This window comes from Phyllostomus discolor, chromosome 2, assembly GCF_004126475.2.
Source record: "Phyllostomus discolor isolate MPI-MPIP mPhyDis1 chromosome 2, mPhyDis1.pri.v3, whole genome shotgun sequence".
Taxonomy (NCBI): Eukaryota; Metazoa; Chordata; class Mammalia; order Chiroptera; family Phyllostomidae; genus Phyllostomus; species Phyllostomus discolor.
Window position 1 is genome coordinate 167,320,334 of NC_040904.2, and position 21,119 is coordinate 167,341,452.

The 21,119-nt window shown below is 46.1% G+C and overlaps 2 protein-coding genes and 1 pseudogene across 2 annotated transcripts; 1 reads left to right on the top strand and 2 right to left on the bottom strand.

The window, feature by feature from the left end:
* Positions 1–237: 237 nt before the first annotated feature.
* On the bottom strand, positions 238–1,013 carry LOC114513047 (annotated as a pseudogene).
* Positions 1,014–4,505: 3,492 nt separating this feature from the next.
* Positions 4,506–7,985, top strand: FKBP11 (FKBP prolyl isomerase 11). The gene is made up of 6 exons (XM_028532357.2): positions 4,506–4,744; positions 4,918–4,983; positions 5,386–5,473; positions 5,994–6,027; positions 6,421–6,491; positions 7,748–7,985. The coding sequence occupies exons 1-6, from the start codon at positions 4,616–4,618 to the stop codon at positions 7,963–7,965; spliced, it is 606 nt and encodes a 201-aa protein (XP_028388158.1). The 5' UTR covers positions 4,506–4,615; the 3' UTR covers positions 7,966–7,985.
* A 539-nt stretch (positions 7,986–8,524) lies between these two features.
* Positions 8,525–20,839, bottom strand: CCDC65 (coiled-coil domain containing 65). The gene is made up of 8 exons (XM_028532720.2): positions 20,499–20,839; positions 19,764–19,931; positions 11,603–11,772; positions 10,986–11,124; positions 10,045–10,242; positions 9,628–9,846; positions 9,115–9,267; positions 8,525–8,987 (listed from the first exon to the last, which is right to left on the bottom strand). Exons 1-8 carry the CDS (start codon positions 20,622–20,624, stop codon positions 8,670–8,672), a joined length of 1,491 nt encoding a protein of 496 aa, XP_028388521.1. The 5' UTR covers positions 20,625–20,839; the 3' UTR covers positions 8,525–8,669.
* Between the last annotated feature and the right edge of the window lie 280 nt (positions 20,840–21,119).

A 21,119-nucleotide genomic window follows, 5' to 3' on the forward strand; every position in this document is an offset into this window, starting at 1 on the left:
TGCAGCCCCATGGTTCACAGGCCAGTACTCAACCACTGAGCCACACCAGCCAGGGCAAGGTGTAATCTTTCATTTTCAGGATATGTGTTTTCTTGCAAGGTCCTTAGAGGCAGAAGTTACACTTGGATTCTAATACACATACATCTCTGTGAGCTCAGCTTCCTGAAAACACACACCTGCCGAATTCTGGGTTCTCTTTTGCCAGTGACCGGCCCCACTACTTCACAGCCATCGGAATCACTCAAACACTAGTAACATGATGAAAACACAGCTACTGCTGCAAGTTTGGCACACGTGGAGCGCATGTTAAGTACTTGACATCCTGGTGGCATTTCTTGGACAGCTGGGACAAATTGTTGGCCCTTGAATCCAATGCTGAAAGTACTCATCATAACACTTTTTCAGTATTGGCCACCATGAGCCTCTGCACGTCTTGGAATTCAGTGTTGATGGAGCCTAATTTTCTCAGAGTGTGACTGTCAATGTGGAGCTTGTTGGTTTGCTGAATGTAGGTATCAAACACAATAAAGCAATAGGGCGGAGATATAGTGGGCAACTTCTTCCCATGCTGTCCATCAAACTGAGTGTAAATCTTCTAGATGGGAAAAAGCCAACATCTTAGGCCAGGTAGCTTCACACAACACCGAATGACACCCTTGGCTGTGTAATGCACTGAAAAGTCACAGTGCCATCTCCTAAGGTGCCTCTGTCCGGTAGGGGGCTGCCCATTCAACTTTCTGCAGAGCTGCTTAGCCTGGCTCTGGTGTCTGCGAAGGCCCTGAACAGACTGTCCTCCTGTATTGAGGTGGCCAGTGGGAGCCTGTCCACGACTTGGGTGAACATTGTGAGTGACAACATCTTTACAGGTTACAGGCTAATTTAAAAATTGTGTAACCAAAGTAATTTTTCTTATAAAACATCCAAGCCATATATAAATATATTGCAAAATGTGTGAAACTCGTTCCCTTCTACTTTTCTCCTGGCCCCAAAGAAAGGCAACCACCCTCAGCTATTTGGTGTCATCCTTCTAGTTCCTTCTCTAAATATACTACACATGTTTGGAGAGAGGTTAAAATGTAAAGGGGCTCCTCACACTCATTATTCTTGCTTTAAAAAAGAGATTGTTTTTAGAGGGAGAGAAACATGGGTCAGTTGCCTCTTACATGCCCCCAAGGTAGGGACTTGGCCAACAACCTAGGCATGTGCCCTGAATGGGAATTAAACCAGTGACCTTTTGGTTTGCAGGACAACACCCAACCCACTGAGCTAGACCAGTCAGGGCTATTCTTGCTTTTAAAAAATATATATTGATTTGAGATAAATATTGATTTGTTGTTCCACTTATTTGCACTTGCATCACCCTGATCAGGGGTCAAACCCGCCACTCTGGCTTGTTGGATGATGCTCTAACCAACTGAGTTACCCAGCCAGGGCTATTCTTGCTTTTTGTAAACATAAGAATGTATACATTTGTCTTACAGATTTTCCATATTAGTGTAGTTAGGTCTTTATGTTTAACAGTTTTTTAGTATTGCATGGTATACACATATTTATCCAAAATAAAACTTTTGTCTAGAATCTATTATATGGAGGGTATTGTTCAGCTAGTATGTGGGGGGGCTCCAGACATGATCATACCCTTGTTCTTGTCATCAGTGAGCTGACTCTTTAGAGGAGATGGGGGGAGGGTGGGACATACATAAACACAACACAAAGGGAAATAACATCCCCGAGTGTATTCCTGGGGTTCAGAAATAAGTGCAATCACTTCTAGTTCCGAGAATCAATGATACTGGCGTTTGCCTAGGGTGAGCTTGACAGGTGAAGGAAGAGCATGAGCCAGGGCACGGGATGAAAACACATGATGCAGGTTCATTCGATGTCAGACCACAGTCCATGAGCAGGAAGGGGCTTTGGTTCAATTCATAAACATTTGTCAAGCATCTTTGTGTCGGATGCTATAGTAGGCACTGAGAATATAGAAATGGGAAAGATGAAGGTCTTATCTTTAAAAGGCCTTCAGCTGGTGGAATAAAAGCCAAGTTTGGAAAGGCAGATTAGGACCAGGTGATGAAAGCTTTCAATTGGCATGTCAGGGAGTCTGATTTTTTATTGGGCAATGTGGAGCCAGGGCATGCTTTTAGTAGGCAGATGACATGATGAGTTGAGCAGATGGAGCGGCATACAGAATGATGGAGCGGCATACAGAATGAGCTAAAGTGGGGAGAAGCTGGGGGTAAGGAGTTTGTGACCTTCCTTTCTATAACAAGATAGAAGTTAATTTCTACCTCAGTTAAAAGGTGGTAGGCAATCCAGGACTTGTATGTATGGCTCTACAGTTATCAGGGACTCAGGCTCTTATCTTTTCACTTCACCATTCTGGCACATAGCTTCTATCCTTCTTAAACTATGGTCGCCCCATGGCCTAACATGGCTGCTAGAGCATAATCAGTCTCATCTACATTCCTGGTGGTAGCAGAAAGAAGGAATGGAAGGAGGTTGGGGAAAGGGGAGGAGCACATAACAACACACTTTTCTAGCTAAATTAACTTCCTTTAAGAGCCTTCCTAGAAGTCTAGGACAATATGTCTAACACTTCCGTTTATGTCTTACTGGCTGGAAATGAGTCACATGGCCTTACCCAGCTTTTAAAATATCAGAGATAGAGAGAGTGAGAGGGAAACATCAGCTTGTTGTTCCATTTATTTTTATGCATTCATTGGTCGATTCTTCTGTGTGCCCTGACTGGGATTCAAACCTGCAACCCTGGCGTATTGGGGCAATGCTGTAACCAACTGAGCTGCCTGGCCAGGGCCTTATCCAACTTTAAGGGAGACTTGGAAGAGTAGTATTGTTTGCATATATTTTTTGAAGTTTTTCCCTTTGTAAAAAGTTGAGGTATAATCTGCTCGCAGTGCAACGCACAGATCTTAAGCACACAGCTCCCTACATTCTGACAAGTGCATATACCCGTGCCACTCACACCCCTTTCAAGATATCAAGCATCCCATTATTCCCAGCAAGTCCCTCCTGGGGGGGGGCACTTTTTTTAACAACCTAAAAGAGAGATAATGAGGCCTTAATTAGGGTAGCAGCACACGAATGGAAGGAAAGGCTGTGGAGAATCCAAAGGAAAGTAGATGTGGAAGATGAGAGAAAAATCAAAAAGAACGCAGACAGCAGAGCCTCTATCAGAAACAGGAAGTTGGGAGGGAAGTTTAGATTGTTGCCGGTGAGATGGAGGGAGGAAGAGGAATGGGTACCTCTTGGGTGTGTTCACTTGAGGGGCCGGTGAGTTGTACCTACAGCTTGGGAGGGCGGTCAGAGCTCAGTACCGTCCAATAGCACACAGATGCTGAAGAGGATAGGGCACTAAGAAATGACCCAGGAATTTGGTGACTGTGAGCTCGCTGGTGATTTTTGACAGTGAGGGGTTTTTTTTAAAGATTTTATTTATTTAGTTTTAGAGAGAGGGGAAGGGAGAAAAGAGAGGGAGGAAAACATCAAAGTGAGAGAGAAACATTGATCAGTTACCCCTCACAGGCACCTTAGCCTAGGACCAGGCCTGAAACTCAGGCACATGCCCTGACCAGGAATCAAACCAGCGACCTTTTGCTCTGCCAAGCAACGCTCAATGAACTGAGCCATGTCAGTCAGGGCTTGCTGGTGACTTTTGTGGGAGCAGAATCCAGATACCAATGACTGAGTGGGAAGTGAGGGTTCGAGTCATGCAGAAGGGGAACTGGTAGAGTCACCTGAATTAATTTTAAAACCTTTTTAAATACAGAAGTTCTTGCACAAACATAAAGTAGGTAGAGGCCCTTTTGAGAAGCATTTTGATGAAAGGAGAAAGGGAATGGTAGCATCAGGAGAAGATCAGAGATCACCTCATCCTTACAGGGTAATATAGCCCCTTGCTCTTTTCAACTTGCTTTCTAGAGGACAAGAGGATGGGATAGCTTCCTGCCTCCTTTTGGACATATGACCTGCAAAAATTAAAGCTGAAAAGGTGGAGGTGGGAGAGGGATGCTACCTTGGCAACTGCTGGGGTGGGGGGGCCAGCCAAACACTGCCAGGATAGGTGTTTGTGAGGAGAGGCTATCTGTGAGGCAAGATCTGAGAGTGAACAAGCTGGACTCAAGCAGTCCTGGGTTTGCATTCTGTCTCTGTCACCACCTAGCAGCTAGGTCCTAGCTAGATGACCTTGTTACTTAACAAGGGCAAGTTACTTAACCTGAGCACCTAGTTTCCCATCTGTAGAATGGAAACAACGATGCCTACCTTTCAGCGTGGTTTTTGAGGATTACAGACTAGTGCCTGCCACATCGTAGTAATCCTAAAAGAGTGCTATTATGTGACCCAGCCCTTCACTATGGGACAGAACGGCTAACAGGCATTAGAATCCGAGACCTGCCGATCTTAGAGGGTAGGGAGGGCTCCCTGGGGCCTCCTCCCTCCAGGAGGTGGGGAGAAGGTGGAGCGAGGGCTGTAGGAGGGGGAGGAGCTGGTGCGTTGCGACCCGCCCCGTCCAGTCCAGCCTGGCCTGGGCGCTGTCCTAGCCAACGCCACCGTAGCAGCCAGTCCTGGTGCCCCGTGCGCTACCCAGTGTCCAGTAATGACCCTGCGCCCGTCATCACTCCCACTCTGTCTGCTGCTGCTGCTGCTGCTCAGTGGGGCGGTATGCCAGACTGAGACGGGGTTTGAAACCGAAAGTCCTGTCCGGACCCTCCAAGTGGAGACCCTGGTGAGGAGATTGTCCCGGGCTGCGGAGGGAGGGGAGGGCCTTGTACGCGCATACAGGTCTGAAAGAACCTGCGAGCCCAGAGAAGTACGGGGACTGAGCTGGGGGGTGCTGGGTCTAGGGGCAAGAACGGAATCGTTGGCGGATCCTCCGTGATTCCTGTAGTCCGATCATAGGTGGAGCCCCCCGAACCGTGTGCGGAGCCCGCTGCCTTTGGAGACACGCTTCATATACACTACACGGTGAGGGGTCTAGGGGACAAAGGCGGAGCCTGGGAGGGGGCGGCGCCCTGATAAAACACGTCAGCTTTGGCTTGGACACGTGGCAAACAGTTCAGGGAGTAACTGGGCTCTGGGGTCTTCAAGCACGTGGCGTGGGGAGGGACGTTCCTCTTGCCTGCCCATTCCCACCCCCCACCCCCCAACACGCTTTTCTGCCAGTTCCTCCTGGGCATTGAGAAGTGAAGGGTGGCGAGATCTCCGAGAAGTGCCAGACCTTAGGGGCTTCCTGTTCCCTTCTGCCCCGAGGGTAGTGCTAGGCGGCCCCTGTTAAGGGGTGGCCTGGCCCAGCTGCCCACGTTGTGTAGTGTGCCTGCTGGGAGGGAGAGGTACTCAGTGTGCAGCCTGGATGCTCTCTCCCCCCAGGGCAGCTTGGTAGATGGACGAGTAATTGACACTTCCTTGACCAGAGACCCTCTGGTAATAGAACTTGGCCAAAAGCAGGTGATTCCAGGTATGTTACCTGTGCCTCCCACTCCTTTTCCCAACAGAAGTGTTTTCTTAACCCCTTTAACTCCTAAGCTACCTTAGAAATGCCCTCTTGAATTACTATGACACCCATTTCTACCAGCCACCTCCTGAGGTTCAAGCCCCACTTATTATTTTTTAAGGTGTTATTTATTTTTAGAAAGAGGGGGAGGGAGAAGGAAGGAAACATTGATGTGAGACAGAAACACAGATCAGCTGCCTCTCATACAAGCCCTCATCTGGATGGAATCTGCAACCCAGGCCTGTGCCCTGACCAGGAACCGAACCAGCAACCTTTTGCTTTGTGAGATGACACCCAACCAACCAAGTGACACGGGTCAGGGCTCAAAGCTCATTTCTAATACTCCTCTTGCCACATACCCTACTGGAAGCCAGAGATTCGAGAAGTGGGGAACTCAACTAAGGGTCAAGGGGGGGCCTTTGATCTCTCCTGGGATTTGGGGAATGTAGGTAGCTTCCTATTCAGCTATGTCTTCTTCCTCAAGGTCTGGAGCAGAGCCTTCTAGACATGTGTGTGGGGTGAGTATCTGGGCAGAGATGGGCTTGGGTACTCCCTTTGCGTGGGCAGGCCTTTCTCTTCTATCCTTGCTCCTAGAGGAGGCAGGAGAACATGCAATAAAGGGCTCTGACCTTGCATTGGTCATTGGGTCCAGGTCATTGGGACTCCTGAGGACATCCAAGGCCTCTGTGCCCCTCTGGCTGTGGGTTTTGTTGGAGGAGATGAGGCATGTGTGTGTTGGGGGGTGGGGGCGAGGGTGGACACCTTAGCTTCAAGCTGTTCGATGCAAGGTGGGAAAATTCACCTTTCAGGTGTGAATACCCAGAGGGTTTTGCTGGTGGAGCTTCAGGTGGACTGAGGCTGCTGGCCCACCTGGTCCCACCTCTGGATGTGACTTGAATTCTTTCCCGTAGAGAGAAGCGAAGGGCAATCATTCCTTCTCACTTGGCCTATGGAAAACGGGGATTTCCACCATCTATTCCAGGTAACCTGACTAGACCTGTCTCTCAGATCATTAAAATACCTAGCCCCTAAGAGCTACACCATTTGTCTGGAGCTCGAGAAGGTCTGAACCCAGCTTGCTAAAAGGGACAGGAGTGGCTGGGGCCTCCTCCTGCACGGCCACGTTTTTCCTGCTTAGGTCATCACAGGGACTAGAGAGCGTGTTAAGGTCACCTGGAGTGCTCCCTGGCAGCCAGCAGCTTTCGAGGGAAGCGATGCCTCATTGTACCGCAGGGGTCTGCTGCCTGTGCCACCTTTCCCAGAACCGGGGAACTCTTTCCTGCCATTTTCCTATAATTCTGAACCCTGTCGTTTGTACAGTTGGCACGGCTTCTCACCCTTCTCACATCTCCACCCTTCCTTTTCACCAGGAAGAGGTAGTAAAAATGATCACAGTCAAGAAATTCAAAACAAAATTGAAAACAACTTCTGAAAGCCAGGCTCACCCCATAACTTTAAAATCCCTCACAGGTCACTGCTGACATCTCTTGAAGGCCTGAGATTGGACAGATTTCCCAAAATCTGTATTTCTTGCTTTGGATTCTGTTAGCTAAAATGTGCTGTGCTTCAGAAGACTGGGGTAAAAGTGCTTATCCCGGTTCCAGCCTAGAGGGAGACCTGGAAAGAGAATGGGGGACTAAAGAGAAACCAGCTCCTTCCCAAAGCTGTGTCGCCTTCTGCTTTCTGGTGCTGCTCCCATCTGCGCTTCTTTCCCCACCCCTTACTCATTCCCCCACCTCTTATTTCTTAAGAAACATCCTTCTTCCTCTCCAACTCTTATGCTAAAACACCTCTTCTCTACCAATCACATTGACCATGACTATGACCACTGGTTGGTGGAATTTTTAAAAGTCTAGTTTAAATTCAATTAATTTCACTCTGCAAAGATTGTATCCATGTGGCTGTTTGGAAATGGAGTATAGTTAGTATGGAGGTCTCTCTCACTTATAAGTGGAAAACAAGGTGTACATTCCAGATCCACAGAAAGTTTTTCTGGGCTGTCAAAGACCTGTCATGCAAACCAAGCCACTCGTGCATATTTGGGGTAAACACGACTATCAAAGGCTCTGCTCAGAACCTGCCTCTGCCTTTGTCTCAGGGACCTCAGCCCCACATTCAAGTCTTGCCAGCTTCATAGCTGTTGCTCTGGCGTGGCCTGTCACCCCTGTTTTCATCCAGACTTAGAGTCCTGGATAAACTGCACAGAGATTCTAACCCTCACCCCCTCTCTGCCTCCAGCGGATGCAGTGCTGCAGTTTGACGTGGAGCTGATTGCACTGATCCGAGCCAACTACTGGCAAAAGCTGGTGAAGGGCCTTTTGCCTCTGGTGGGCATGGCCATGGTGCCCGCCCTCCTCAGCCTCATTGGGTATCACCTATACAAAAAGGCCAACAGACCTAAAGTCTCCAAAAAGAAGCTCAAGGAAGAGAAACGAAACAAGAGCAAAAAGAAATAATAAATACTAATTTAAAAAAACTTCTTTGCATTCTTCACCTGGTACTTTCTGAGGCTACTTTTGTAAGCGGGACTGAGGTGCAGGGGCTGGGAAAAAGGCATTCTGAGATGGATCTTGTCTGGTGTGCGGGCGGTTGGAGATGTTGGATCACCTCTTCCCACGGCCTCCTCTTCCTGTCCTAACTGACTGCAAAGGCTGCTCTAGAATCTTCCCATAGGGTCTGTCTCTAGGTTCTGAGGGTTGGGGCTTTGGGCCCCATGGTGCTCTGACTCCAGGAGCAATGCTTCCCTGAGAGGTAAGCCTCCTGGTGTCACCTAGCTATTCTCTCCACTCCCTGTGGCCACTGTAGTCCCGGTGCCCTCGAAGTAGATAGACCACTCTGTCCAATACAGAAAAGATACAAGGAGCTCGTGGACTCTTGGGAATTTTTTTAAATCCTCACCCAAGGAGACTTTTTTCCTTGTTTTTAGAGAGTGAGGGAGAGGGGGAGAGAGAGACAGACATGGACTTGGTTGTCCCTCATATGTGCCCCGACCAAGAATCGACGCTGCAGCCTGGGTATGTGACCGGCAACCGAATCCGTGACCCTTCAGTCCACACCAACTGAGCCACACCAGCCAGAGCTATGGGAATTTTTTAATAGCAAAGTCCTCAGATATCTCAAAAAATTCTCTGGAGATTGAAAAGAGATTTTTCTCCTTGTATCACAAGATGTGGGAGACCACATGGGCTGCTTCAATGATGTTGTAAGTGGTTGCAGGTTTTTTGTCACCTGTCTGGCCTATAGGTGTGGACAAGGGCTGGGGCAAGTTGCTTCGGTGGTTGACGATGAAGAGTGGGTTGAGCTGGCTCAGCACTTCATCACTCACTGAGATGCCATCCAAGTACTGCTTGAGCATTTCCCGCAGCTTCCCATTGATGTCTGACAGTTGGGCGTGTCTGTGTTGGAGGCTCAGTTGCTCCAGTTTCACTTTGTTGTACCTTTTCCAGAAATTCTCCAACCCTCTGTAGTCTGCTATCACCTGGGAATTGATTTAAGGATGAAAGGGGGAAGGGAGAAGGTGATGGCAGGGCCCATTAGCAAATACGGCCTGGGGACCCTATCATCCCCAACCTTGAGCCAAGGCCCCTGAGGGCTAGGAACTTTACCTTTGCCAGCTCCTCGGTGACCTCCTCCGGGCCAGTCTCCTCTATCTCCTTCTGCTCCTCAGGAGTCAATGTTGATGAATAGAAAGGCAGCACTTTTTCTTCTTCTGTTTCAAATTTCCTACATATTTCAGCAAGTTTAAGGATCTTTTCACCCTATGGAAAGAGGAAGACACATTTTATCAGGAAAGTGATGGGAGGGGGAATAGTGGAGTCTGTTCCCTGCTTGAACCAGGGAAGCTACTCACCCAAGTGGGAGAGAAAAGTGTCTACCTTGTGCCAAGCACTGTCCCAAGTATTTTATGTTCTTTTTTTTTTCAAGTATTTTATGTGCTTATAAAATTCATTATTTATTCATTAATGTGAGTGAGGAGGGAATATGAAAGTAAAAAAGATATTCCAAGTGTCCACTCAGGCAGTAGACAGGAGGAAGTCTCCTCCACCACTCTCAAACCCCTTTCGCTTTGCATGGAGCGGGTTCCTTGGTTTGTTTGGACCGCCTTCCCCCCTTGTTACCTTACTGACAATCTTCCTCAGGGCTTTGAGGGTGGCATTACTCTCCAAAGTGAGATTGACTAAGTTCTCCTGTGCTATTTCCCGGCCCTGGGTCCTTTGGGCCTTAAGTTTTCGCAGTTGTACAAGGACCAACTCCTTGTCATCACGAACACACTGGTTCTGTTCGTCACTCTCACGGCTGTGCGCCATGATCTTGCCTTTTAAAACAATTACAGAATCCTAGGAGAACAGAGTAGATTAGAGGAAGTACTTGACTAGCTGAAGGTCTTCAGTGAGGCAGATAAAAGGACTGAGGACTGAAATCAAAGCACATCATCTTCCCCCACCAGGGATGAGGCCCAGGGGAAACTGGGGGAAGATGAGCAGGGGACGATGGAGCAGGTGAAGCAGTGAGTATTTCTGGTTGGCTGCACTAACCTGTAGTTTCTGTATTTTTTTCATCTGCACTTCAATCTCTTTGGAGCTCTTCTCGTCCTTCATCTTCAGGGTCTCGAAGGCAATCTTTTGATCCTCTGTGGCATCAGTGTAATTCTTGAGTGCACTCTGGAACCTTCTCCACAGATCTTCTACTACATTCTCTAGCTGCAGTCTTAGAAAGTGCTTCTCTTCTAAATTCTAGGAAGTGGCCCCAAAATAGCCAATGCTTGGACCTACCCTGTTGATGCTATTTCACTTCCACCAGCAACCTCACACTCTCACTCTGCGTATAGCATGGTATAGTGCAGGGGCCACCAATGAAAATGCCTACAGAGACCAGGCAGGTGATATAAGTAAGTACTGTGAGCTAGATGGGGCCTGTGGTGAACCAGAGAGGAACTGCTCTTTGATGGGCAGAGGCCCAGCTGCTCAGCTCCACATAAATGTCTCCATTTGGAAATATTGGCCCAGTGATACCAGATCTTACAAAACACTACAGGGCAGACTATAAACAAAGAGCCCCATGCCCAAGCCCAGGTCTGCAGGCTAGCTAAAGTTTGCAGCCTCTAGACAGTGGGAAGCGCTTTGGGCCAAGGGACCAGAGACTGGGTTCCTTTCTGGCTCCGCCACCAATGAGCAGTATGACTTTGGCAGGTCATTTTATTTTGGGGGGCCTTAGTTTCTTCATCTACAAATCACAGGGGTGAGGCCAGATGACCTCCTCATTGCTTTTTAGCTCTAAAATGCATTGTCTTGATATTTCAGAATGATCCTGCCTCCTAACCAATTTTCACAGAGACACAAAAGGCAGGAGGGGCACCTATAGTGGCAATGGGTTTTATTGATTACTTTGGTTAAAGGGATCTCTTCCAGCTCTACTAGCCCTGAGCATTTTTCTCTCACTTCCCTCCCAGCCCTTGCCCATTACTTTCCCTCTGTACCTTGTTTTTGAGATCATCCCACATGCTCTGGTACTCCAGCTTGCTTTCGTACTCGGCATCTACATAGTTCTGCTCCATGGCCATGAAGACTTCTTGTAGGTAGTGAATCTCGTTTTCATGTTGGTCAATAATTGTCTTCCTGTGGGAGACAAGACACTGTCCCTGCTCGGAACTCAATGCAGTATGTAATAGAACTGCATGAGCGGTACCAACTCTTAGGTACTGAAGGAGAACAGAGGGAGGGAGGGAGGGAGGGAGGACTTTACTCTTTTTAGGCCCAAAAGAATGAATAAGATTATTTTAGTTTGACTTTTGAATAGGTTAATATATTCATATGATATAAAAATCAGAAAGTACAAAAGGTTACACTGCCAGATGGGTAGGATTTGGATAGTTGAAAGAGGAGGGTAAGGACATTACAAATAGGGACCTGGCATGGGCAAAAGAAGACTGAGGCCACTCGCTTAAACCCAAGTTAGTTTAGAAGGAAGTTGGGATCTTCTCTGCTGGGGGTGACGTCATAGGCAAGGTGGGGAGCCCCAGGGTTCTGGCCACCTGCCGACAGGCAGCTCCTTGACACGGGGTCTATATGCTTCCCTGGACCAAAAACCCCACACCTTTCGGTTTCAAACTCCTTGGTCAGGGTCTCCAGTTCCATGTTGTAATTTTCCTCCAAGACGCTGAGTCGGTATCTCTGCAGCGCCAGCAGCTGGTCAATGTTGTGCAAGTGGTTGCGCAGGGCATGGGCGTACTGCTCCTCGGCCTCTGACAGGTCCTTAGCTAGAGACTAGGCAGGAAACAGAGAGTTACCGTTTTGGCTAGATGGCTTCTGTGTGAGAAAATAAAAAAGTGTATTCAGCTGGGTAGCTGGATGGCACAAATGGCATTTTCCCCTAGTTCCTAACGCCGGTTCTCCAGCTCTAAAAGTGCTGGTCCTCTCACTCTTGAATGTAAAGTCAGAGTGACGTCAGAGAGCCCCATCCAGCCGGCCAGCATCCCAGGGGAAACAAATGTTTACACTGATGAGGCTAAAACTAAAGGGAACTAGGGATTCTTGGAGAAATGGCTGTTTTGAGATCTGAGGCAAAAATAAACAAGTTGAATCTAGGGTATCTTGTCAGGGAAGAGAAGGAATCAAGCATTGGTCCTGCCTTTCTTATATAAACTATGCCTTTGGGTAAATGATGGGAAATATCTCTTTATAGAAATATTCAAGCTAATATATTAAAGAGGAATGATACCATTAGAAAAAGAGAGATAATTAGACATTTATGTGCCTCCTGATGGAAGAATACACACCTCCAAGATTCTAGATCCAGTGATCAGGATGGAGGAGGGACAAAGTAACATGTTAAAATACAATGCAGAATACTGTGCAGTTGTAAAAACAAAATGAGAAGCTCTTTATGGGCTAATGTGGAATAAGATATGTCCCCAGGACATACTGTTAAGTGAAAAAGGCAAGAGGTAGAACAGCATGTAATACTACCATTGGTGTAAAAAGAGGTTTACTTATGAAACTAAAATTATTGAGAGGGGCACTGAGTGGCTGGAAGGCACTGGTGGAAAGGAACTTTTCTTTTTTCTTTTTTTAAAGGTTTTATTTACTTATTTTTAGAGAGAGGGAAGGGAGAAAGAGAAGGAGAGAAACATCGATGTGTGAGATACATCAATTGGCTACCTCTTGTACACCCCCAACTGGGGACCAGGCCCACAACTCAGGCACGTGCCCTGACTGGGACTCAAACCAGCAACCTTACAGTTCGCAGGCTAGCTCTCAATACACTGAGCCACACCAGCCAGGGCAAAATATTTTATTTATTTATTTTTAGAGAGAGGGAAAAGAAGGGAGAAAGAGAGTAAGAGAAACATCAATGTGTGGTTGCCTCTCGCGTGCCCCCTACTGGAGACCTGGCCTGCAACCCAGGCATGTGGTCTGACTGGGAATTGAACCTGTAACCCTTTGGTTCATAGGCCAGCACTCAATCCATTGAGTCACACCAGCCAGGGTGTAACTTCACTATATAACCTTTTATGTTTTGAATTTTGGACAATGGAAATTGATTACCTGTTCAAAAAGGTAAAATAAAACAAAACAGCATTTAACTGAGTTCCCATAGGATCCAGACACCTTAAGTCCACTCACTCTGAACTACCACAATCTCTACACAAACGAGCTTTTACTTTATATGTTTACATGAAAAAGGATTTTATGCAATAGGTTCTGATAATGGATGACTATTCAGTCATTGGACAAATGTTTACCAAACCTGCTATTGTACCAGCACTGTGCTGAATGCTGAGGATTCAAAGATTAAAAGGCATGCTCACTGCCCTCAAGGGAGTTTGCAGTTTTGCAGTAAGAAAAGAGTTATATAAACAGAACATTACAGTTTAACATGGAAATTGCTTTGAGGTTAATGATTTACCAGTAACAAAGGGATGTAAAGGACTGAGTGCCTACATCCAACTAAGAGCACTAGGATAGGCTTCACAGAAATGTATCATTTGTATCACTCTTTAAGGAGGAGTGAGAGTTTGCCAGGGAGACTGGGGAGATGGAACAATGGCAGTTCTAAACAGAAAAACAGCATGTGCAAAGGCACAGGTAAGAAACAAGGCTGGCTGTATGAAGGGTGTGAGTAGAGGAAAGATCATGAAGGGCTTTGACATTCTTTCTGTGGAGTTCGATTTTTTCCTGTAGAAGAGGGGAGTCGCTAAGGAGATTTAAGCAGTAGAATAACAGGATCAGATTTTTGTTTCAGAGAAATAATCTGGAGGTTCAGGGCAAGATGGTGACATAGATAAAAGTGGTACCTGATTCCTCCCACAACCACATCAAAACTACAACTCAACTACAGAACAACCATCATTAAGAACTGCCTGAAATTTACCCTGGCTGATGTGGTTCAGTAGATTGAGTGCGGGCCTGTGAAGCAAGGGGTCCCTGTTCAGTTCCTAGTCAGGGCACACGCCTGGGATGCAGGCCAGGTCCCCAGTAGGGGACAGGCAAGAGGCAACCACACATTGATGTTTCTCTCCCTCTCTTTCTCTCTCCCTTCCCCTCTAACAATAAATGAATAAAATCTTGAAAAAAACAACTGCCTGAAATTTAGCTGAACAGAAGTCCTACAACTAATAAGGATATACAGAGGAAGCCACATAGAGACTGGTGGGAGAGGCAAAGATACTGAACAGGCTGGTCCCATACCCACTTATTGAGGGATCAGAACTTACTGAGGGATTGGACATAGAGGTCCCCCCTGAGGAGTAAGGGGTCCCTGCCCCACACTAGGTTCCCCAGCCCAGGGTTCCAGTGCCAGGAAGAGAAGTCCCCATAATTTCTGGCTATGAAAACCAGCAGAGATTGTGGCAGGGTGACACAGAGGGCTACTGGCGTCTCAGACGTTCCTGTTAAAGGGCCAGCCCACAGACTTACTTGGACTCAATTGTTCTGAGCTCCAACACTGGGGCTGTAGATCAAAAGGCACCAGGAACTTATGGGGCAAGGGGTGGGACTGAGTTGTCTGGCAAGTAACTGAGTTGTCTGGCATTGGGGCAAGAGTTGGAGGGGCAGCTTTCTCCCAGACAGAAGTGCTGGCAGAGGCCATTGTTCATTTTCCGGGCCCTTCTCCCACAGAGCACGGGCACCATATCTGAATCCCCATCGACTTGGCTAACACTGTTTGTTTCTTCCCTGCCAGTTCCCTGAGGCCCTGCCCCACCCAACCCAAACCATTTCCAGTGGCTTTTCCATACAAATGACCTGTCTTGGACTTTCCTAAAATCTCTCTAACAAGCAGCATGCTGCATACCTCTTGCTAAGTAGCTCCAGGCCCGGTACTACCAGCAGCTGGCCTTGGTTCACAGCTTGGCCTCTCCTGGGCACCTCCAAACCCAGCACAAATAGCAGCCACCTGTAGATTACTTTGTAGCTCATGCAGAGTGGCCTCAGGCAGGGCACAGGTGGTGGTGACCTTGACCTGTACCTCCCAGGAGGCTATAGAGCCAGTGCAACCAGTGGACAACTTCAGACCAGGTCGAGGAAACACCCAACCTCTTCTACAAGGGATATACTCTAGGGGCATATTCAGCAGGCAGCACCAGAGCCCACTGAAATAAGCTATGCTCAGTGGGGTCAGCCTCTGCACAGCTGAACCTCCACAGTGGTTACAACCAGTCCTCACAGCTGATCAGCCTGGGGGTAAATCCCTCCAACTGAGGTGCCAACAGCAATCAAGGCTCAACTATAGCAGGAGGGTGTACACAGCCCACACCAGGGGCATACCTGGAGTACCCAGCTTGGGTGTTCAGGGAGGCTGTGCCACTGGACCCTACATAAAACCTAGTACATGAAGTCACTCTGCCAAGACCAGGAGACATAGCAGTTTCACCTAATACAGAGAAACAAACACAGGGAGGCAGCCAAAATGAGGAGACAAAGAAACATGGCCCAAATTAAAGAACAGAACAAAAGTCCATAAAAAGAACTAAATAAAATGGAGATAAGCAATCTACTAGATTGTATTGGTTATAAAGATACTCAGTGAACTTAGGGGAAGAATAAATGAACTTAGCGAAAATGTCAACAAAGACATAGGAAACATAAAAACAGAGATAGAAAATATGAAAATGAACCAGTCAAAAATGAAGGATATACTAACTGAAGGAAAGATTAATTTACAGGGAATCAACAGTAGAGTAGGTAAAGCAGAGAATCGAATCAGAGATTTGGAAGATAAGAAAGCATAAAACATGTGATCAGAACAGCAAAAAGAAAAAAGAATAAAAAAAATGAGGATAGTATAAGGATCCTCTGGGGCAACTTTAAGCATACCAACATTCACATCATGGGGGTGTCAGAAGGAGAGAAAGAGTAAGGAATTGAGAACCTATGTGAAAAAATAATGACAGAAAACTTCCCTAACCTGGTGAAGGAAATGGACATACACATCCAGGAAGTGCAGAGAGTCCCAAATAAAATGAACCCAAAAAGGCCCACACCAAGACACATCATAATTTAAATGCCAAAGGTTAAAGACAAAGAATCTTAAAATCAACAAGAGAAAATCAGTTAGTTACCTACAAGGGAGTTCCCATAAAACTGTCAGTTGATTTCACAACAGACACTTTACAGGACAGAAGGGATTGGAACAAAATATTCAAATTGTTGAGAAGCAGGGACCTACAACCAAGATTCCTCTACCCAGCAAAGCTACCATTTAGAATTGAAGGACAGATAAAGAGCTTCCCAGACAAGAAAAACCTAAAGGAGTTCATCACCACCAGACCAATATTAGAAGAAATGTTAAAGGCTCTTGAAGAGGAAAAAGAACAAAGATAAAAAATATGAATAATAGAATGGTAATAAACATACGTATCAGCAATTACTTTAAATCTAAATGGATTAAATTCTCCATCAAAAGACATATGGAGGCTAAAAGAATAACAAAATAAGACCCTTACATATTCCGTCTACAAGACACTCACTTCAGATCTAAAGACACACACAGACTGAAAGTAAAGGGATGGGAAAAAAATTTCCTGAAAATGGAAACAAACAGACAAACAAAAGCTGGGGTAGCAATACTTAAACCCGACAAAATAGACTTTAAAACAAAGGCTATATGACAAGAGACAAAGACCCAGCAATTCCACTTCTGGGTAGTTATCTGAAGAAGCCCAGAACACTACATCGAAAAGGCATATACATCCATGTGTTCATTGCAGCATTATTGACAGTAACCAAGATATGGAAGCAACCTAAGTGTTCATCAGTAGATGAGTGGATAAAGAAGCAGTGCATATGCCCAATGGAATATGATAAAAAAGAATGAAATCTTGCCATCTGCAACAACATGGGTAGACCCAGAGGGTAATATGCTAAGTGAAATATGTCAGACATAGGAATTCAAATGATATATATTTTTTACTTATATTTGGAATCTAAAAAACAAAATAAATGAACAAGCAGAACAGAAATAGACTTGTAAGGACGGAGAACATTTTGCCAGTAGCCAGATGGGAGGGAGGGTAGGTGTGGGTGAAAAAGGTGAAGGGATTAGGAAGTATAAACTGGTATTTACTGAATAGTCACAGGAATGTAAAGTACAGCATAGGGAATATAATCAATAATATTGTAATAACCATGTATGGTATCAGATGGGTACAAGATTTATCAGGGTGATCATTTAGTAAGTTATATAAAGTCTAATCACTGGGTTGTACACCTCAAAACAAATATAATATTGGCCCTGGCTGGGGTAGCTCAGTGGAATGAGCATGGGCTGTGAACCAAAGGGTCGCTGGTTGGATTCCCAGTCAGGGCGCATGCCTGAGTTGCAGGCCAGGTCCCCAGTAAGAGGTGTGCAAGAGGCAACCACACACTGATATTTCTCTCCCTTTATTTCTCCTTCCCTTTCCCTCTCTCTAAAAATAAATATATAAAATCTTTTTTAAAACCCTAATATAATATTGTATGTCAACTGTAATTGAAAAATTAAAAATTATTTAAAGTTAAGGCCCTAGCTGCGTGGCTCTGTTGGTTGGAACATCATCCCATATACCAAAACGTTGCGGGTTCAATTCCCAGTCAGGGCACATACCTAGGATGTGGGTTCAATCCCTGGTTGGGGTGCATGTGGGAGGCAATCGACTGATGTTTCTCTCTCACATCAGTGTTTCTATCTCCACTTCCTCTCTCTCTTAAATCAATAAACATATCCTCAGGGAGGATTAAAAAAATAAATGAAATTAAAAAATAAAATTATGTGATCTAAAACATAAGAAAGATAATCTGGTAGTTGTGTAGAGGATTATCTATCTGGAGGCCGCTGGGTGTGAAGGCTGGAATACCGAAGACTACTGCAATAGTTCACATGAGAGATAATGCTCAGGCCTCAGTTACAGCAGGACAATGGGGAAAGAGAACACAGCATGTCTTTGAAAAATACTTAAGCAGAAGATTTATACAAGACTTAGTAACAGAATTCAGGAATTGAGGCAAAATCTAGGATGACTGCCAGGATTCTGGGTTGGGTGATTTGGTGAATGGCAGCAGCCACCTGAATAGAGAGTATAAGGAAGACCAGAGAGTGCAGTATGGGGAATGGGGCTGGCTGGGGAGGGGGAAGCCCATGAGTTCACTTGTGAGGAAAGTGCAGCAGCATCCAGGAACAGATATCTAGGAATCTTGAATGTAAGGATTTGAAACCCAAGAGAAAATCCAAGCTGGTGTTACAGATCTGGAAGTCATAATCTATAAGTGGTATTTAAAGCCAGGGTAATGAGTAAGATGGTCTAGCCTCCAGACACCTGATTCAAGAGTAAGAAGGTCAGACCCTGGGAAATGCTAAAATTCAGAGGATGGAGAGAGGAAGGTGAACTCACAAAGGGGACTGGATGTACATATCCCAGAGGCAGGAGAAAAGCCAGGAAAGAAGGGTGTCATGGAAACCAAAGGGGAGTTTCAAAAAGGAGGGCATGACCGAGAGTGTCAGTGTTATACAGAAATTAGGTTAGGTGAAGACTAAGCGATGAAAAGCATCTTTGATTTGGGCCTGGTGGTCTTTACAAAAGCAGTTTCCTGGAGAAGGGTAGAAATCAGATGTTGCGGGATTCAGGGTAAATGGGAAGTGGAGAAGTGGAGGTAGCAGGTGAGGACAACTAATATTTCCACATTTAATGTGTAGTTTCGGTTACTCAGGAATGACCCCAATGTGCTTAATATTAGCAATATGTGATTTACCTATGGCAGGGACTCTAATCATTTGCTGCAAAACTGTTGTGTATGAAGAAGCTAATTCGCTCAAGGGTGAGCCTGGCCGCTGCTCAGCATCCCTAAGTGAACACCGCTGGTTCTCTTCTCAGCAAGTGTTTGGTAATTCCCAATAAGGATCTGAAGATGTCACTTAAAAAACCATACAGTATAACTGGTGGGCTGAGGAATTCTAAGGTACAATGGTTTTGCAAATTTGGAATTTTTAATATTTATCACTTGAAGCTGCCCAAGGTCTACTGAATTCTTCCCCCCACCCCCCCCCGGGCTAGGCTGTGAAGGAAAGAGATGTGTTTTCTAGAAAGGGAATGCCAGGTTGACAATGGATATTCTGCTGTTATTGTGGAGTTTTTTTTGCTTTGTTTTAAGGTAGAAAAGCCTAAGGACATGGAGTCAGTAAACAGGTTAAAAGTAGAATGAAAGAAGGGATACAGCAGAATTCCTTAGTAAAAAAGGTGGTGTGGACACCAGAACCTTCCAAGAGCATAAGCATGGCTGAATGAATTGTTTAGAGATCCAGAACTGCTCTTACCCACGGAGAGCTTCTCAACCTTATCCAGGGCCACTGAAGTGGAATCAAAGAGGCCAAACAGAACTTGGTTGGACACAGCACTGGACTGCGAGTCAAGAAACCGTGCACTAGTCCCAGCTCTCTCACTGACTAGCTGTGTGACCCCGAGTGAGCCATTTTCTCCCTCTGAAACCGAGTAGTCTCACTCTGAAATGAAGATGTAGGACTGTGTCTACTGGGCCTCATAACTCTGATAACAGACAGTACTGGTTGGGGCAGTAGATGACTAAAAAGAATGGCTCCTCTAAGTTGAGAGAGAGGGATGACTACCCAATATTCTATTTTTCACTTCAGTGAAAACTGTTATTTGAAATAGGCTGGCTTCATCACAGCCTGCTGCTTTAAGATGGAATGATTTTCTAGGCCCGTTCTATGAAGAAAAGAGATCAAAGCAGCCACATTCAAGTGTTTCCTTGAGATGAACACCCACCTTGATGACATTGTCCTTGCAGTCCACCACTCGTTCAAATGTTTGGCTGAGGATCTCAATGTCCTTAAGGAGCTCTCTGGTCTTAACTTCTCGAAGAACGGTTCTCCACTGTGTATTGATCTTATTAAGGTTCAGAGCGCTGTTGTGCTCCTCCTTGGCCAGCTTGTCCTGTGTGAAGGAGTAGACACCTCCAGGGGGTCAGAGCCAAAAGCCCTCGCCCAGTCCAAGATCACACTTAGTTTGCCAGCCGACATCTTTACCCTTTGCCTTTCTGAGGGACCACATCTCTGATGGCTAACACTCAGGGAGTTCCTGTTCTTGCTTTGGGAGGGTCTCAAGCAAAACAGGAACTGCCTGATAGCATTTTAAGGAAGGGAAGGATGAATTTCCTTTAGGGTGGAGGCATCACAGAAGGATGCTGTTTGTAATGACCCATCTGCAGGGAGACTATCAGAATTTCAAAAATGCTTGGACGACCGACCGATAGCACCTGCTCTTCCGGTTCTGGGGCTCAGCTGAGATGGCCTAGCTCTATGCCACCGCCCCTCCCATATGCTTCACAAAGAACTGTCTCTCCTCCTAAACACGGCTGTCTGAAATCTAAGAGTATTTGGGTCTCAAGATTTCAGGAGGCAAGCATGAAAATGAGGCTGCTACAATGACAGGGTTAAGACAGCAGGGTCAATGTGGGGAGTTAGGCGGGTTTGGGCAGGGAATAATGCAGAAAGCCATCACCTTCAAGAACTGGCTCAGGAGCCTCTCCTTCTTCTTGGCCATCTCCTCCTCTGCCAGCAACTTCTGCTGATACAGAAGCATCTGCTCCTCCTCCGACAGCGGCGTCTTTTTCCCTTTCCTAGACATAGCTGGCTAGAGAACTGGATCTGGGCCAGGACCCTGGGCCTGCAACGGCCAGCTCTAGGGGGACTAGAAAGAAAACGCCTCCGTAAAGAGGCCTTCTGAAACTGCCCCTGGACAGTAGTGGGACCTTAGATCTCAGTCCCGGGGCAAGACAGCCTGAGATAGCGGGGAGGAACGGCCAAAAGAGGCGTCTCCGTCTCCTAGCAACAGGATCTCGCTGAGAAGGCGCTGTGAAGCTCCAAAGAAAGGCCCTGGCTTGGCGCGCCCTCTGCCGCCTGGAGGACCGCAGTGAGTTTTTTTTGTTTTGTTTTGTTTTGTTTTGTTTTGTTTTGTTTTGTTTTGTTTTGTTTTGTTTTGTTTTGTTTTGTTTTGTTTTGTGAAGGTTGTTTTACCTACCAAAATCTCTGGCCTCCTAACTGAAACTTAAAAATATTTTTGTTTGTTTTAATAGAATTACAATATTTTAAAATACATATAATAACAAATTTTGGAGAGAAC

What these genes read in the sequence shown, in the direction of transcription:
- FKBP11 (XM_028532357.2), top strand. Translation starts at nt 4,616, where the DNA reads ATGACCCTGCGCCCGTCATCACTCCCACTCTGTCTGCTGCTGCTGCTG. An exon ending in CGCTTCATATACACTACACG is followed by an intron (nt 4,984 to 5,385) that starts GTGAGGGGTCTA and finishes CTCTCCCCCCAG; the next exon opens with GGCAGCTTGGTAGATGGACG. An exon ending in ATTTCCACCATCTATTCCAG is followed by an intron (nt 6,492 to 7,747) that starts GTAACCTGACTA and finishes CTCTGCCTCCAG; the next exon opens with CGGATGCAGTGCTGCAGTTT.
- CCDC65 (XM_028532720.2), bottom strand. Translation starts at nt 20,624, where the DNA reads ATGTCTAGGAAAGGGAAAAAGACGCCGCTGTCGGAGGAGGAGCAGATG. An exon ending in TCCTGAGCCAGTTCTTGAAG is followed by an intron (nt 19,932 to 20,498) that starts GTGATGGCTTTC and finishes TCCTTCACACAG; the next exon opens with GACAAGCTGGCCAAGGAGGA. An exon ending in GGGATGATCTCAAAAACAAG is followed by an intron (nt 10,243 to 10,985) that starts GTACAGAGGGAA and finishes GCCACTTCCTAG; the next exon opens with AATTTAGAAGAGAAGCACTT.